This window comes from Helianthus annuus, chromosome 17, assembly GCF_002127325.2.
Source record: "Helianthus annuus cultivar XRQ/B chromosome 17, HanXRQr2.0-SUNRISE, whole genome shotgun sequence".
Lineage (NCBI taxonomy): Eukaryota > Viridiplantae > Streptophyta > Magnoliopsida > Asterales > Asteraceae > Helianthus > Helianthus annuus.
The window spans coordinates 57821475-57838671 of record NC_035449.2 but is presented as its reverse complement, the minus strand read 5'-3'; the positions used below and the strand labels follow the sequence as shown (position 1 = coordinate 57838671).

The 17197-nt window shown below is 38.1% G+C and overlaps 1 protein-coding gene across 1 annotated transcript; it reads left to right on the top strand.

Annotated features, from left to right (window-relative positions):
* Window positions 1-4541: 4541 nt before the first annotated feature.
* LOC110923407 (cytosolic sulfotransferase 5) lies at window positions 4542-5764 on the top strand. The gene has a single exon (XM_022167511.2). It carries the CDS (start codon window positions 4600-4602, stop codon window positions 5587-5589), a length of 990 nt encoding a protein of 329 aa, XP_022023203.1. The 5' UTR covers window positions 4542-4599; the 3' UTR covers window positions 5590-5764.
* Window positions 5765-17197: the final 11433 nt, after the last annotated feature.

Below are 17197 nucleotides of genomic sequence, written 5' to 3'. Positions count from 1 at the left end.
TTCTTATGTTGAAGGTGATTCTTCCTTATCGTTTCCGTGGTGTCTTGGCATTATTTTACTGTCTATATAAAATAAATGATTTTCACCATTCATATCTCCACGGTCTATATGGAGATATGTTGGCTACCTGGTCGGGTGTTAAGGGAACGGTTTGGTAAGAGTCTTGCCATTGTTCAGTGTATAGATCCTGCAAAGGACCTGGTTCAAATTTAGTAGGACCTCCTTCAATACCCACCGGTATTGGATGGCCGGGGTCCAAACTCTTTGATCCCCTCATAAGTAAGCTACTATTAAAACTTTAACCCGGCTACTTAGGACTGTATCCATGCTGACTCAGACTACTTAGCGAGGGTAACGTCACCTTCAAAAGAGGGGCCTACCACATTAGGCATTAATAACTTAATTAATTATCTTTAAATAATCCGACCCTTTAGGATTATATCCTAGTTGACTCAAACTACTGGGTTGAGGGTAACGTCACCTTCAAAAGAGGGGCCTACTACAATAACTAAGATAATCTCTTAAAAAGTGCAAAAGTGCGGAAATAATCAAAGGTTACACTACACACGAGTCGGATCCAAGTGATTCATCTTGTCTATCTTTTTTTATCTTTTATTTTATTTTTTAGCATTTTAGTTAGTTTTATTTTTCTAGTTTAAAACCTTTTTCTAACTTTTTGATTTGATTAGACGTTGAGAATAAACCGGTACTAAAAGCTCTTGTGTCCTTGGACGACCTCGGTATCTTACCAACACTATACTACGTCCACGATGGGTGGACTTGCCATATGTGTGTTTAGTGTTAGTAAATTTCGTGTTTTATAAATTTAAAATTTGGCAAAAAAGTGTAAAAGGGATTAAAATATATATAAAAACCTATAACACACGACACGCATCACCGTCATTTCTGATTGAACTTCATCGCCTATTTGGATCCGTAATATAAACTGTTAAACACATCCTACATAAAATGGAAAAAAGAAATCAATAAACACTCCCTTAGCTCCCAGTTGGCCTGGTCCACTACCCTAACCGTTTTGAATTTGAGCTTTTTACAAAGAAAGCATCAAACTAATCAGATTAAATCCAACAGTAAGTTGAATAATGAGATAAAATTGAGCCTCCACTTGTTTAGAGTCAATCAAAACCATGCTGAATCTTTTGTACTATTGCATATGAATTTCGAAAAAAAAAATTAATTGATTTTGCCATTCAAAAGAATCTACCATTCATATTTCATAGTTTCATACATTGATTACTAATATACATTAAGCTTTCACAAACTATGATCATGATAAAAACTTTAAAAAAAGACTAATCTTTTACCAAACCAGTCCATTCTTGCCATACATCATAACTCAAGTGCCGAATCTCACAATCCATCACGGTAACCTTCAATCAATAGACAAAACACAACCTTAATTCCCAACTCCACATACCAGCATCAACAACCATACACACACATAGAAGTCACAACACAGAATTCATAATATCAAATTAACACAAAAACAAACAACAACCATAAAAAGATTCCCCTTGATGGCCTTTATATATTTAACCTGAAACAACCTGCCTTCTACAGTTAAGATATTGACACCCCTGTTATACTTGGTCCTACATAAACATGAGCATCAACTTGAAAACAACGATTTGATACAGATGGAAATACAAGACATATTGATTTTAGGGCAAATCAAACACGACGCCTTCTTCATTACAAACAACAATCGTTTCATTTAGAACCCAATTAGTCCATGATTCCATAATGCCCAAATTTCAATTCCTATATAAGAAATGCCTATAAAGCAACAATAGATTAATACTATGAGAAATTAATTACAAAGAAAGTACGAATCTTTATTGTTGGTGTCAATTAAAATCTCATGAATCCATTATGCTCGTATTTGAGCATAGCGAAATCAAATAACGAAAATATGAAAATACACAAAAACAATCAACATGAGATAATTCCTGAAAAACAAAAATGGCTAATTAGATAAATCATAAACATGAAAATGGCCAATCAAACAATGAAAATACAAAATAATAATATAAGATTCGAAAATAGTTCTAACCTTCAATCGTTGCGTCAGTAGAGAGAGATCTAGGGTTTGCGAGTGTTAACATGGAGAAGATGAATTAGATATGGATCCGGGATGAGAGAAAATACGAAGGTTAAAGATTAGGGTTTGTTCATCAATCGAGCCTATTCATTAATTGAAAGTCAGTGTACAAAGCATAAAAATAAAAAGATTTGAAGGTTATGAATCGATCAAAAAGAAGAAGAACAGATCGAATTACCGCTTGAATGTTGATGCTTCAATGATTGGAAGAAGGAATGGAAGGAACGAGAGAAGATCGATGGATGAGAGATTAGGAGGGAGAGAGTAACAGAAACGTACGTAATAAGCTTCTCCAATCCTGGCCTTAGAGGTATGCCACATGTATGCTTATGTGGCTGCTTATTTGGCATCAACCATAGGGTGACATGTGTCCCCCAATGGTTTGCTTTATTAGAGATATAGATGGTTTGGTTCATATGTAACTACCTGCCTTTAAAATTGAAGCGGCACTTTGTATTCAACTGTTTCTCCAGACAATTACGACTCAAACAAAAACATCATTCTTCCCTCCCCACTCTTTTGTTGGGTCGGGAAATGCATCGTCGCCCTCATCGCATTACTTTTGGGAAAATAAAAACGGAAGAGAGGGAGAGAGTGAGGGGGCCGCTAGGGTTTTTCCGGCTAGACCCTCACAACCAGAGGCAACGACCCACGGTGGAGGACGAGGGGCGGAAGAGAGTGGGTGGTGTTTGGTGGTGTCGTGGTTGTGTTGTTCTTTGAGATTTTTGCCAGTACGGTTGTGGTGGTTGTTGTGTGTTACGCAGAGGGAGGAACAACATAATGAAAAGCATATATGTGGTTTGGCTTAAAAGAAAAAAAAAAAACAGATCGAGAAAAGCACGATTGATAGTTTGGATATAATCAATATTAAATTTGTTTTTAGAAGTTTTTCTTATGTTATGTATCTGAGTTAAATAAACTATAAAAATTTGTTTTACAATTTTTCTTATATATCTCAATTAAATAAACAACTACTATATATTTTATTAGATTTAAATAAATGCATGTTTTTTAAACGTAAAATATAAATTAGGATCTGGGAATTATTGAATCTTCAAATATTTCTAATGTTTTTATAAATGGTTCACGGGATGTTAGACGCCTACAAAACTTTGTATCGTCTATAAAACTTGGTATCTTTTCTCTTCTAAAGGGTTCACGGGATGTTAGACACCTACACACTAATGCACAAATATGTTACTAATTAATATATGGAATGTAAATGCTTTATAGGGAACTTTGAGTTTTCGAAAAATAGGTATTAACATTTTTGAAATTTTTTATATGCTAAGCTATTTTGTAATTCACGTATTTTATTTCAATCTTATGCATTACTTCATTTAAATTATTTAAGTTGCTATTTATTTAGAAAGTAATTTTTAAATGTTTTTTTACTTATTAATAATGTTTAAGGTGAATGAATATAATTAGCAATGAGAAAGTATACTCAATCCCGCTTCAACGCGCGAGTCAGCACCAACTTGTTGAATACAATTATCAACTTTTTATGCTATCTATGATTAGGGATGAAAACATGAGGGGTTTTAATAAGTCTATTCTTATATTCGATTATAAAATCATGTTCAATACTCATTAGGTATTGTTTACTCGTTATCTAACATGTATCGGATATAACTCTTAGTTTGTTGAAGTTTCCGTGCTGATTCTTAAACATATTTATTACTATTTTTTATTTTATACTATACTAGAAATTTGTTACTTTTCAGCGTGCTTTTTGGTCACAAATGCGCCACAAATTCAAATTTGATAGGCATTTGTGACAAAACCTTAATATTTGAAAAAAAAATCAGTAGGAAACCATTTACAATGCGTTTACTACGCAATTTCGAATTTATTTTCGATGAAAATATGGTGTCGAAAATTTACGACGCATTTCTTACACAATTTCTTTACGCATTTTAAAAAAATATAAGTTTTAAATTTGTTTTGCACAATTTTGACAAAACAATTATTAAATTTGCTACACATGTTTGACAAATATATTTCATTAGTAAAGTTTGAACAAATTTGCAACGAAACAGTTGGGAAAAACATATTTTTTTGCTACGAATTTGAGAAATAAAATTAACGACACACTTTTCTAGAAGTGTATTGTCATACCCAAGGAAACCAAATGTAGATATGTTTTGGATAATCTGGTCATGAATCATCTAATACCATAACCATAACCGTTGTAATCCTACAAAAACATCAAACTAAACGAATCAAGATACCTGTTCAAAATAATTTGAGTTTTGGATTTACCCGTTGGTTCGGTTCTTTTACTATCTCTATGTGTGATTCTGCATCATCTATACGCGTTATAATAATAGCATATCCACAAATAATGTGAGTGGACATTCATGCATTTCATGCCTTAGGTTGTTGTGGAATAATGACATTATATATATCCCCTATTCCCTTTACATTGGTTTCAATGCATTCTTGACCTAGAACCTACATAAACTCTTATCATCATGCCGACATCCCAGCCTCTTGTACCCAAATATCTAAAACAAGATGAACTCACTCAGGAGTGTAAGGAATTACTTTCCACCCTTCCAACTGAAAAGGGATGGGTTGCTTCAACCTTCTATAAATACCAAGGTTTTTGGCATCCTTGCAGGCATTTGCAAGGAATCCTTTCATGTCAAAAACACTTTCAGGCTCAAGACACTGATATCATTCTTGTTAGCACACCCAAATCAGGCACTACCTGGTTAAAAGCCATATTGTTCGCCCTACTGAACCGCACCCGTTTCCCCATATCCCAAAAGAACCATCCATTACTGTCAAACAACCCTCATGTCCTGGTGCCTTTCTTGGAGATTAAGCTCTACCTTGAACAAGAGAACCCAGATCTCTCATCCATCGTGTCTCCAAGACTCTTTTCGACTCACATGCCTGATGTCTCTCTACCAAAATCTGTCCATGATTCTCAATGCAAGCTTGTTTACCTATGTAGAAACCCTAAGGATACTCTAATATCTCTTTGGTCTTTCACAAACAAGTTAAGGCTACAGGAAATGGGAACCAATTCACTAGAAGAAGCTTCTGAGAGATTCTGTGGAGGAGTTAGCATGTATGGGCCCTTTTGGGATCATGTTTTAGGTTACTGGGAAGAAAGCTTGAAGAATCCAGAAAAAGTGTTATTTCTAAAATATGAGGAGATAAAAGAGCAGCCAAAGCTTTGTTTGGAGAAACTAGCATGCTTTTTGGGGTGTCCATTTTCCTTAAAAGAAGAGATAGAAGGAGTTGTTGATGACATTTTGGAAATTTGTAGCTTTGATCATCTGAGTAAACTACAAGTGAACATGGAAGGAAAGCTTCCATCTGGCGAAAACTGCAATCTTTTTTTCCGGAAAGGAGAAGTTGGTGACTCCAAAAACTATTTGTCACCGGAAATGGAAGAGAGGCTTGACAAGATCTGTAAGGAGAAGTTAGATGGGTCAGGATTACAATTTTAGTATTTGTGTTTGTTCTTAAATGTTTCTTTGTGTTTTCAAGGTTTGTATTTTTTAACAACAAAGGCTATACTCTTAGATTCCTAAATTACTCCCCATCCCCAGGATTGAGGAAAATCATCTTGACCGCTAGGTATTTTTTTGGTTTTATCGGTGATATCTATGCGTCTTCGGTTTGTCTTAAATCTATCAACTTTAAATAATTATTTGTTTGCTACTTTATTTTAAAAAGATGTGTCGGTTTGGATTATTTGGATACATATAGATTTAAATAACAGCCATATGGCTCATATTGGTTATCCCTACCAACACACAATTTGTTTAAAGATCGACGTTACATCTTACTTAGAAGAAAACCGATGATATATACCAACATTGGTGTGGAGATAAAGAAATGAGCCCTGCCAAGAATACTTGATGAAAAAATGTGATCAGTATCTTATTAATCACAAAGCTATATTACCATTCAATTAGAGAGGCAACTTTAAAGACAACTAGAATCAATCTATTTTATAAATAATATTAAAAGAGGAAAGTGAATACGGGGTTGTTACACATTTAAGCTTAGATGTGAAATTTGTCAAAACTACGTCATTTTGATTAATTTACATGAAAACTACGCCGTTTTGATTACTTTATCTTGTAACTAAAATTGAACTCTGTTGATCATTAAAACTAAGCTTTCATTATCTATCTATTAAAATTTGAACCTTATGAACAGTATAAGGGGTATCTTAGGAATTTCAATTGCCTGTTCACCTTAAAAAGGAGAGAATGTGGTCATTGTTACAATCGGTTACTCCGCCATTTCAGGTTAGAGTGAGGGAGAGAGAGAGAGAGAGTGAGAGAAGGGGGTGGAGACGTTGGTTCCATTCCGACGTATAAACCAACTGTCTCTAGAAAGCGAGGAACTCTCCGGTGGTGCCGGTGACGGTCCGGCGAACCTAGGGTTTCGCCATTACCTCATACGGCGGCGGCGTTGATGGTGTTCTAAGTAACCAGTACCGATGGTTAACGGATTCAACGGTCTCACACCCCAACCAATGGCGGAATCAACAGAGTGGGATAAATACGAGATTGCAAGAGACATCATAACACTATTGGTGATAATATTTAATTCAAACAGTTTTCATTTCATAAATCAAATTGTCAAACATTACATAGAATTTCAAATAACAACAAGTTCAACGGGAATACATAACAACAAGAACAAAATTGATACAACATTTTAACCTAAGATGTCTAAATGTGTATCTAGACATCATCGCTACTTTATTTTATAGCGTCGTCATCCTCAACCTGTAACATGTTTAAAATAAAATTCAATGCAAAAGCAAAGGCGAGTATACAAGTTGAAGTATGAGTATAAGTATCAAAGTTAAAAAAACAAATCCACATGGCAACTTAGGTTATTCAAGATCAACATAACATGGCATGCAATATTTCTAGTCAACCCTCTGTTTACGCAATAAAGAATATAATTTCACATGACTTCTCGTTCGCGGGTGGTGTGTTACTCCTATAGCGCTATACACGTAAATGGAGGCTCATATAAAGCTAATGACTATTATATCACATAAGATTCACCCAAGTATATGTATCAAGTATAACAACATAGTATTCCTGTATTGGGATTTGTTTTGTGCATGCATAAAAAGTAAAGTTTGAGTGTAGTTTATAGTTGAACATGTTACACCCCAAAAATGGTAAACGTAAAAAGGGGGTTCGAGTGTACTCACGGTTTTGCAAGCTTTCCACTTGTGAATCACTGTTTTGCAAGCTTTCCACTTGTGAATCCGCGAGAGAATTATTGTTATGGGAGGTTGGAACACCAAGTACTTCTACACGAAGAAACAAAGGCGTATGAGTATTGGAGTATACGGTGGAGTAAAGATTCAGAGTTTAAAAACGTATGAATATAAACATATGAAAAGTAATCATCTTTAACACATAATGTTTTAGATGATGTAACCAAACACTTTGACAAGTGACCACTAGTTCATCATCAAAGGTTTGATTACTTAGGTAATATATATATGTTATGTAATATATTAATATGTCCAATAGATCAGGCATGAGGTAGGAGGATGAATCCTCCATTTAGGAACCTCTTTTGTATCATAAAAGTCATGCATGAGGTAGGAAGAACAAGTCTTCCATTTAGGTACCACTTGGGTGTTCACCACTACACTTGTTATAAAAAATCAAGGAGGGTCATGAACTTACAATAAAGAATGAAACTGGTACAACCATTCTCAGGAAATCATCAAGTAATGTGTGGATTTTTCAAGTAGGATAGCCCAAGCTAGTCCTATAATCATACAAACATCAAGCTTGGAGCTTGTTCATTACTTGTGGGTTAAACCCTAACCAAAACAGAAAGTTTAGGAGGTTTACATCTCTGATTTTACATGTCTCAACCTTTTTTTTAAGCCCAACTAACCATAGATGTGGTTATGAGAATAAGGACATAGGTTTGAGATGAGATAACTCAAGTTTAATCAAGATTAACAAAGTTTGAATCAAATCAGAAAGTTTCAGTCCACTTTAGAGCCTTTTTGGTGACGTTCCAGACCTTGGTTTCCCATGGAAAACTTGTGGAAACGTTCCTAACGTCAATCCAAGTGAGTAGGAAAAAGAATCAAAGCAAAAGGTTAAGAAATGAGTGAGTTATGCTCACTTTTGTAAGAAGGTAGCAATCTGCCTTAGCTCCTGAATTCAGGTACGTTTTTGAGAGTTTGAGAGTGATTAGAGAGTGTTTAGAAAGTGAAAAATGCTTAGAGGAGGCTTCGGTTTTATAGGGGATGGATTATGGTTGGGTTGGTGACTTAATAAATGCAAGAAACACACTTAGGAAGCAACAAAACCAACAAAACAACCAATCCTGAACGAGCTGGTGGGTGTTCTCGGATTCACAGGGCTCGCGGCTCGCGAAGATGGAGACCAGGCCGGGTCGCGTCCCGCCAGGGTGGTCTGGTGCAAGAATAAGTTTCATTTGTTGACATTTTGGCCCCCTCCCCTTAAGTTTGTTATTTATGGTTTTAAGATGTTTCAAGGGTCCTTTTAGTCATATAAGAATATTATAAGGCTAAAACAAGTAATATTAACATTGAACAAGTATAATGAAGTATGATGAAGCGTATGACGTAATTAAGTATCGTATGCATTCAAAAGACGTATGATTAGCATGTTTCACGTATTTGCAAGTTTAACGCATAGTTTCCAAGAATTACGAATATGTATCAATTGTTTCATGAAATTAAAAGTATGATCATGTATGAAATATGTATAACACGAATTTGAAGAAATGCGAATTTTATTTATGATTCAAGTCTCGGGTTTTACAACGATTACAATGAACGAACGATTACAAGAACACAAGGCTTCCAAAAATAGGAATACAAACAAGACTTTCTAATTAAGGAAAGTACGAACAAGCAGGGCGTTACAATCTCCCCTCCTTTAGGAAATTTCATCCTGAAATTTAGGAAGAAGTAACGAAAAGGTGCGGATACTTAGTCTTCATATCGCTCTTGAGTTCCCAAGTGAATTCAATGCCACGTTTTCCTTCCCATCGAACCTTAACGATAGGAATTTGAATGCGCCTCAATTTCTTGACTCCTCGGTCCATGATTTCGAAAGGTTTTTCCACGAAATGTAATGTCTCGTTGATTTGAAGATCTTCTAGTGGAATTTGAAGTCCTTCATCAGCTAGACACTTCTTTAGATTTGAAACGTGGAAGACAGGGTGAACATTGTTGAGTTCTTCAGGTAGGTCCAATCTATACGCAACCTTGCCAATCCTTTCGAGAATCTTGAAAGGACCAACATAGCGAGGTGCGAGTTTTCCGTTCATACCAAATCAAACCACACCCTTCCAAAGGGATACCTTGAGAAGTACGAAGTCACCTATTTCAAATTCCAAAGGCTTGCGACGCTTGTCGGCGTAACTCTTTTGTCGGCTCCTGGCTTTCAGTAAGTTGTCTTGAACCTGTAAAATCTTGTCCGTTGTCTCATGTATAAGCTCAGGACCAGTGAATTGAGATTCACCAATCTCGCGCCAACAAATAGGCGAACGACACTTGTGACCATACAATGCTTCGAAAGGTGCCATTTGAATACTCGCGTGATAACTGTTGTTGTACGAGAATTCGATCAAAGGAAAGTGTGAATCCTAGTTGCCACCAAAATCTATTACGCATGAACGAAGCATATCCTCTAAGGTTTGGAAAGTACATTTGGTTTGACCGTCTGACTGAGGATGGAAAGCAGTGCTAAGGTTAAGGGCAGTACCCATAGCAGATTGAAAGGTTTGCCAAAGACGAGACGTAAAACGAGCATCACGATCGGAAATGATGTCAATGGGGATACCTTGATGACAAATGATCTCATCGGTGTAGATTCTAGCCAATTTCTCGACTTTGAAATCTTCACGAACCGCAAGAAAGTGAGCCGATTTGGTCAATCGATCAACGATCACCCAAATACTGTCATGACCAGAAGAAGTAAGAGGGAGTTTGGTGATAAAATCCACAGCGATGCTCTCCCATTTCTAGATAGGAATTTCTGGTTGTTCGAGTAAGCCAGAGGGACGTTGATGTTCGGCTTTAACCTTCGAACAAGTGACACATTTTGCAACGTAGGAGGCGATATCCCTCTTCATTCCAGGCCACCAGTAGGACATATGCATATATTGGTACATCTCGTCAGCTCCAGGATGAATGGAATACTTCGATTTGTGTGCCTCCTTCAATAGAAAGTCTCGAAGGTTTTCACGATTAGGAATCCAGATACGATTGCAATAGTACAAAATACCATCAGGTTTAGACACGAGATCTTTTTCAACAGCGCCTCGTATCTCGATAGAGAGACTACCCTCGTTAATAGAGGCATATTGGGCTTCACGAATGCGGTTCTGAAGGTCGTACATGAGTTAGAGACGTCGAATACTCTTTACATGAGTTTTACCACAAAGAGCGTCGGCCATTACAATTGCTTTTCCTGGATGGTAGCGAATCTCGCAGTTATAGTCGTTTAATAACTCCACCCAACGACGTTGACGCATGTTCAGTTCCTTTTGGTTGAAGATATGTTGAAGGCTCTTATGATGGGTGAAGACCACACACTTAGTACCATAAAGGTAGTGTCGCCAAATATTCAATGTAAAAACAACTGCGCCTAGTTCAAGGTCGTGAGTAGTGTAGTAGTTCTCATGTATCTTGAGTTGCCTTGACGCGTAAGCGATAACCTTGTCTCGTTGCATGAGGACACAACCAAGACCAAGGTTTGAAGCATCGCAGTACACGACGAAGTCGTCGTTACCATCGGGAAGCGCGAGGATAGGAGCATTACAAAGCATGTCCTTAAGAATTTGAAAAGATTCCTCTTGTTTAGGACCCCAAACAAAAGGTTTCTCTTTTTGAGTCAAAGAGGTTAAAGGAACAGCAATCTTCGAAAAGTTGGAGTTAAAACGAAGATAATAACCAACAAGACCAAGGAAAGAACGAATTTCGGATGGAGACTTTGGTGCAATCCAATTCTTTACAACTTCGATTTTTGAGGGGTCAACGTGAAGACCAAGTTCGTTGACAGTATGGCCAAGGAATTGAATCTCTTTTAACCAAAATTCTCACTTGGAGAATTTGGCGTATAGATGTTCGGTACGAAGAAGTTGAAGGATAAGACGCAAGTGTCGCTCATGCTCTATTTGAGTCTTGGAGTAGATGAGAATATCGTCAATGAAGACGATCATGAAACGGTCCAAGTACGCTTTGCACACGCGATTCATCAGATCCATGAAAACAACAGGTGCGTTGGTCAAACCAAAGGGCATGACCACGAACTCGTAATGACCATAATGCGTTCGAAAGGCGGTCTTAGGTATATCTTCTTCGAGGACTCGAAGTTGATAATACCCAGAACGAAGATCGATCTTTGAGAAGCAGGTCACGCCTTGCAATTGGTTGAAGAGATCGTCAATGCGAGGAAGAGGGTATCGGTTCTTGATAGTAAGCTTGTTGAGCTCACGATAGTCAATACAAATACGGAATGACCCATCCTTCTTTTTGACGAATAGAACGTGAGTGCCCCAAGGAGATGTACTAGGGCGTATAAAGCCTTTATCAGGAAGCTCCTGAAGTTAGCTCGAAAGCTCTTGCATCTCAGAGGGTGCTAATGATAGGGAGACTTAGCGACAGGCGTAGCGCCAGGCACTAAATCGATGCGAAAGTCGACAGAATAAGCAGGAGGCGAACAAAGAAGATCGTCGGGAAACACATCAGGAAAATCACGTACAACGGGAACGTCACTCATGCTTGGGCCTTTGTCCTTCTTTTCCACAATGTGGGCGAGAAAGGAGAAGGTACCCTTGCGCAAGCACTTGTTCACTTGGATACACGACATAAGCTTGAGACCTTGAGAGGGTTTATCACCATAGACGTGTAGAGAATCACCATTTGGAAGAGGAAGACGAATAAACTTTTCAGAACAAATAACTTCAGCATGATCTCGCCTAAGCCAGTCCATGCCTACTGTGATGTCGACATTACCCATTTGCATAGGTATGAGGTCAATGCGAAACATATGATCGTTAAGAATCAAAGAACACTTAGAGAGAACGGAATCGACAGCGACAGATTTACCTTTAGCGACTTCGACAGCGAAAGATCTTGGCAAGTTAGAGCGTTTACACTTAAGCAAAGGTTCGAATTCTAACGACACAAGACTTCTATCGGCGTCAGTATCAAATAAACACGAAGCATAAACATGGTTCACAAGAAACATACCAGTAATGACGTCGTTTGCATTTTGCGCTTGAGCTGTGGTAAGGAGAAAAGCTCAGCCTCGAGCTTGTTGTTGAGGCTGCTGTTGTGGCTGCTGTTGCTGTTGTGGTTGATTATGCTGAGGACACATGTTGGCGAGGTGATTAAGGTCGCCACACTTGAAACATGCTCGCACAGGAGCAGCTTGGGGTTGAACCTGGTTAGGAGCGGGATTGGCAACAATAGCTTGAGGTTGGTTGTTTTGAGGTTGAGGGATGTTGCGGCATCGGTTAGCAAAATGCCCAAATCTATGACAGTTGGCGCATTTGCGGCATGCTGCGGTGGTAGGATGGTGATACAAACTGGTAGTACACTGAATATGAGACCCAGTGTAGGCTCGTTTTGGTAGTTCGTTGGTTGCGGGGGTAATGATGGCTACTGCTTGGTGTAACAACTCTCACCAAAATTAGTATTTATTACTAGATTATGTGTTATTATATTCACCAGGAAACCCTAATTGAGAAACCCAAGTGATTCCACATAAACCCTAAAAATTTTCAGAACAATCGGAAATCAGGATCAGGGCCCCTAAAACTCAGGGGGGTTAAACCCTAAGTTACGATTATCTAAATAAAACGTTGTGGAAATAAAATTTTACGAATCCAGCAACTCAGCAAGGCTATGCAAGTGACGGGGCTACCCTAGGGTAGATGGTCACCCGCCGCGACACGCGACAGGACTGGTGTCCTCTGTCGCGACTCGCCTGGGGAACAAAAGTTCAGTATATATAGGGGGGCTTGGCACTTGCAGTTTGCTGTTCATTCGACGTAAAAATTCGAAATATACGTTGAGTTATACACTGTTTAATACAAAACACACACGAAACACGAAACGCTGCCGTGACAAACAGGATAATAACTCAATCGCTACTACGATTAAATATCCGATCGATTGAAACTATCCAACAGGATGTTTAAGTGCTGCCCGCATTAGGGTTATACTTTGTTATTCGTTGTGATTCTGACAGGATATTTGGGTATTGCCCAAATTCGGGCTATGCTCTGTTATTCGTTGTGAATCCGCTGGATATTCGAGTATTTGCACTTTGTCATTCGTTGTGAGGGTTACATCTCGTGAATTATCGTAAATGCTGTATTAGTTACTGACCTAGTTTTCGTGTGCATTGTTATTTGAATTAGGTTAATCAAGCTAATCAGTAGGCTAAACCGTCGCTCGTTAAACTTGCAATGTGAGTCATTCTCTTTTTATCAACTGTTTTACAATACCTCAAATTATTTTCAAAGGTTATAATTACAGGGATTAAGTCATGGTTATCTTGAATCACTGGCTAGTGGGGTATTGTGCACATTACTAATCTCTCACGGTTAGGCAAATAAGTCCTAACAGTGATAATCGTCACTACTTGGGTGAAAGGACCCAATAGTGGCATGACCATTGTCACCAGAAACTGACACCGGCCCCATATAAAAATAAGATACTGCCATTGTAATAGCTCTTATGCTGTAAATTATAAATAGGTGTCTTTTTATTAAAATGAATGATTCACTCAGTATTTCCCCGCTGACAAAATATTTTTACAACATGTTTCAGGTGACCTACTTTGAATCAAGTACAAGTGCTCAGGAGCACTCTCAAGCTTAAAGTAGTGGCTCGAATAAAGAAATAAACATGTTTGTAAAATGAAGAAATTATGAAATTTCTCTACTGTAAATTACGGGGTTTATCCCGAATTATAAATAAATAAAACTCGGGCATTTTCAAGTTTAAAACGATCCTGATAAGACTTCCGCTGAGAAAATGAATACCACGTGATTTCTGTCCCGCAGCTCCTGGACCGGGTCAAACCGGACACGGGGGCCGTGACAGAAAAAGGTGGTATCAGAGCCACTGATTTAAGCCAATTAAGTATTTAGAAAATACTTAATTTATCTGATTGCCATTCTGTGATTTTATGAAACTTTAGTTTACAAAATTTTAACTTAGGATTATATGCGTTTTTATGTGTGTTAACAGCATGAATGAAATATCAGAAGCCCTATAAAATATTTCCATCCATAGTACATATATGGATATCACCGGTATTACTACTGGATACCAGGCGGACGTAGAGGAGCCCATGGTATTTAAAGCCCAGCCTCAGGAAAAACCCAATGTAGTGAAAAAGAGACATAGGTGGGCAGGTTGGAGGCGTGTGCGTAGGAAGAAGCCCGCAACTCAGAAAACCATGAAAAAGGACGACCCAAAAGACAAAGGAAAAGGCATAGAAATTGGAGAGAGTTCTAGACAAAATCAGGAACCCCTATCTTGGGAGGAAGAGCTAGATCGTAAACTGTCGCTAGGAGATATCATTGGGTCAACCGATGAAACCCTCTTTAGCCACCCAGCAGAAGCTCTATTGCCTGTTAACCTAGAACCTGCTATTCCAGACCCTATTATGCACCCTAGACCTTTTCCAGGAACCTTAGAACAGTGGTGGTCTGCCGACTGGCAATTTCAGAACATCATGAATAGCCCTAACACTTTTCTCCCTCAATTCGACCCGGAACTTATACCCAATCCACCAATGAGTAACGAAAATTTAGCTGAACTTCGCCACTACGGCGAAGAGTTGGTGGATGCAGGAAATAGAATACGGGAGGTAGGAGAGCAGATCTCCTGGAAATACGACGAGAGGGAACGTCGTTACTGAAAAAGCCAGTCAACGGAAAATGCAGAGGGTGGTGTAATGTATAATAGTAAAATATAACTCTTGTAAAATAGTTTAAAATAAAACCTTGTAACATAAGCAGTGTGTACGGACGCATAGTATTAAAAATATATAAAAATCGAATAGTCGCAAAGTCGACAATTTTGGCTGTACCTGTTTATGTGATTATTTGTTTCCTTAATTGTTAATTAGTATTAATTGCCTACTTGTTAATGTACAGAATGGGTAAACAAAAGCTCTCGGATATTTACTATCAACTAGACAGTGCCCAAAAGACTAAGAAAACCTCATCCCGACCAAACTCCTCGAGATATTCAGTAAACACTAGTGAAGGAATATTTGTCCGTAAAGCATCCTATGAAAATCCACTTACTCCCGAGAAAAGAGATTGGATTATTAGAAAAAGTCAAGAGACAGTAGGAACATCCAAATCAAAAGAAATAGTGATTAATAAGGAGACCAGTAAAAACCCACCGTGGGAAGATAAGTTAGATGAAAAATGGTCAGACCTTTATATGTTAGCTACTACTGCTGGTAAATAAATAAGTACGAGGGAATAAACGAAATGCAGGGTGTAGTTGTTAAAATAATAGTATGTTTTTGAAATATCAGTTGTAATAGATCTATAAGATTGTGTGTTGTTTTCTTAAATAAAATTTGATTGTATAATGGACTCAAAATATTTGTGCTAAATAATAGTTCATAAACATTCAGATGGAACACGCTGTAAATGAACCAGTTAACGAAGTTAACCAGTCAGAACATAATAACGAGGATCACTTCCTAAATCGGCAAGACATAGAAAATATCGTTGCTCAAGGAATAGTTAATGCTATCCCAGCTATCGTCGCTGCGGTAAAAAGTCCTGTTGAGCCTTCGCAAGCTCACCCTAGTAAACGTACGCACGACGATACTGCAAGTAATAGTATCAACGGAGGTGGTAATAATAATAACAATGGAATTCAGGCCCCGCTACACAAAAAGATGAAAGCTGCAACACCTGGTTGCACTTACAAAGAATTCCTTGCCTGTAAACCTGTAGAATTTGCAGGCAACGAAGGGGCAACTGCGGCATTACGTTGGTTGGAGAAAACTGAGGCGGTAATTAAAATAAGCAAATGTGCCGAGGAAGATAAAGTCATGTACGCTTCGCACCTTTTCAAGGAGGAAGCATTAGAATGGTGGAACACAGTATTACAAGCTAAAGGAAGTGACATGGCTTATGCCATGAGTTGGGAGGAATTTAAACAGCTGATAGAAAGGAAGTTCTGCCCTGAATACGAGAAAGAGCAGATGGCGAATAAATTCCTAAGCCACCGAATGGTGGATATAGATTGTCGAGGGTATACCTCAAAATTCTTTGAGTATGCCAGAATTGTACCTACTCTGGCTTCGCCAGAACCGGTACTTATTTCTCGCTATATTTGGGGTTTAATTAGCGAGATTCGTGATATTGTCAAAGCTACGAGACCACGCACAACTGACGATGCAGTGGAACTAGCCAACACTTTAACTGACGGACTGATACGCACTCGAGAAGAAAATAGAAAGAAGGATTTGGCTCAGAAAATTTCTCAAGGATTTCGTGTGGGCAGTGGTAGTAACTTCAAGAAAAGAGGAACCGGACAGTTTTCCAACATCCCATTCTGCAGTACCTGTAAAAAGAAGCATTTTGGAAAATGCAAAGGGTATTGTAGTTTTCTGCAAAACTCCAGGACATCAGGAAGAAGACTGCAGAAGGAAGAAAACAACAGTCTGCTATAACTGTGGAGAAACCGGGCATTATAAGCCAGATTGCCCTAAATTAGTCAAACCAGCAGACAACAAAGCTAAACCGGCTGAAGGAACTTCCAAGAGGAACGCTAGAGCCTTCCAATTGACTACTCAGGAAGCTGAACTAATTCCTGATGTCATAGCTGGTACGTTTTTAGTTCACAACATTTATGCAAAAGTATTATTTGACTCTGGTGCAAACCAAAGTTTTATAAGTACTTCGTTCTGCCAAGCCCTTAATTTACCTTTAACCAACCTTAGGCAGATTTTTACAGTCGAAACGGCAGATGGAAATTCTATTAAAATAGATAAGGTTTTGCAAGGAGGAACGATAGAACTATTAGACCAT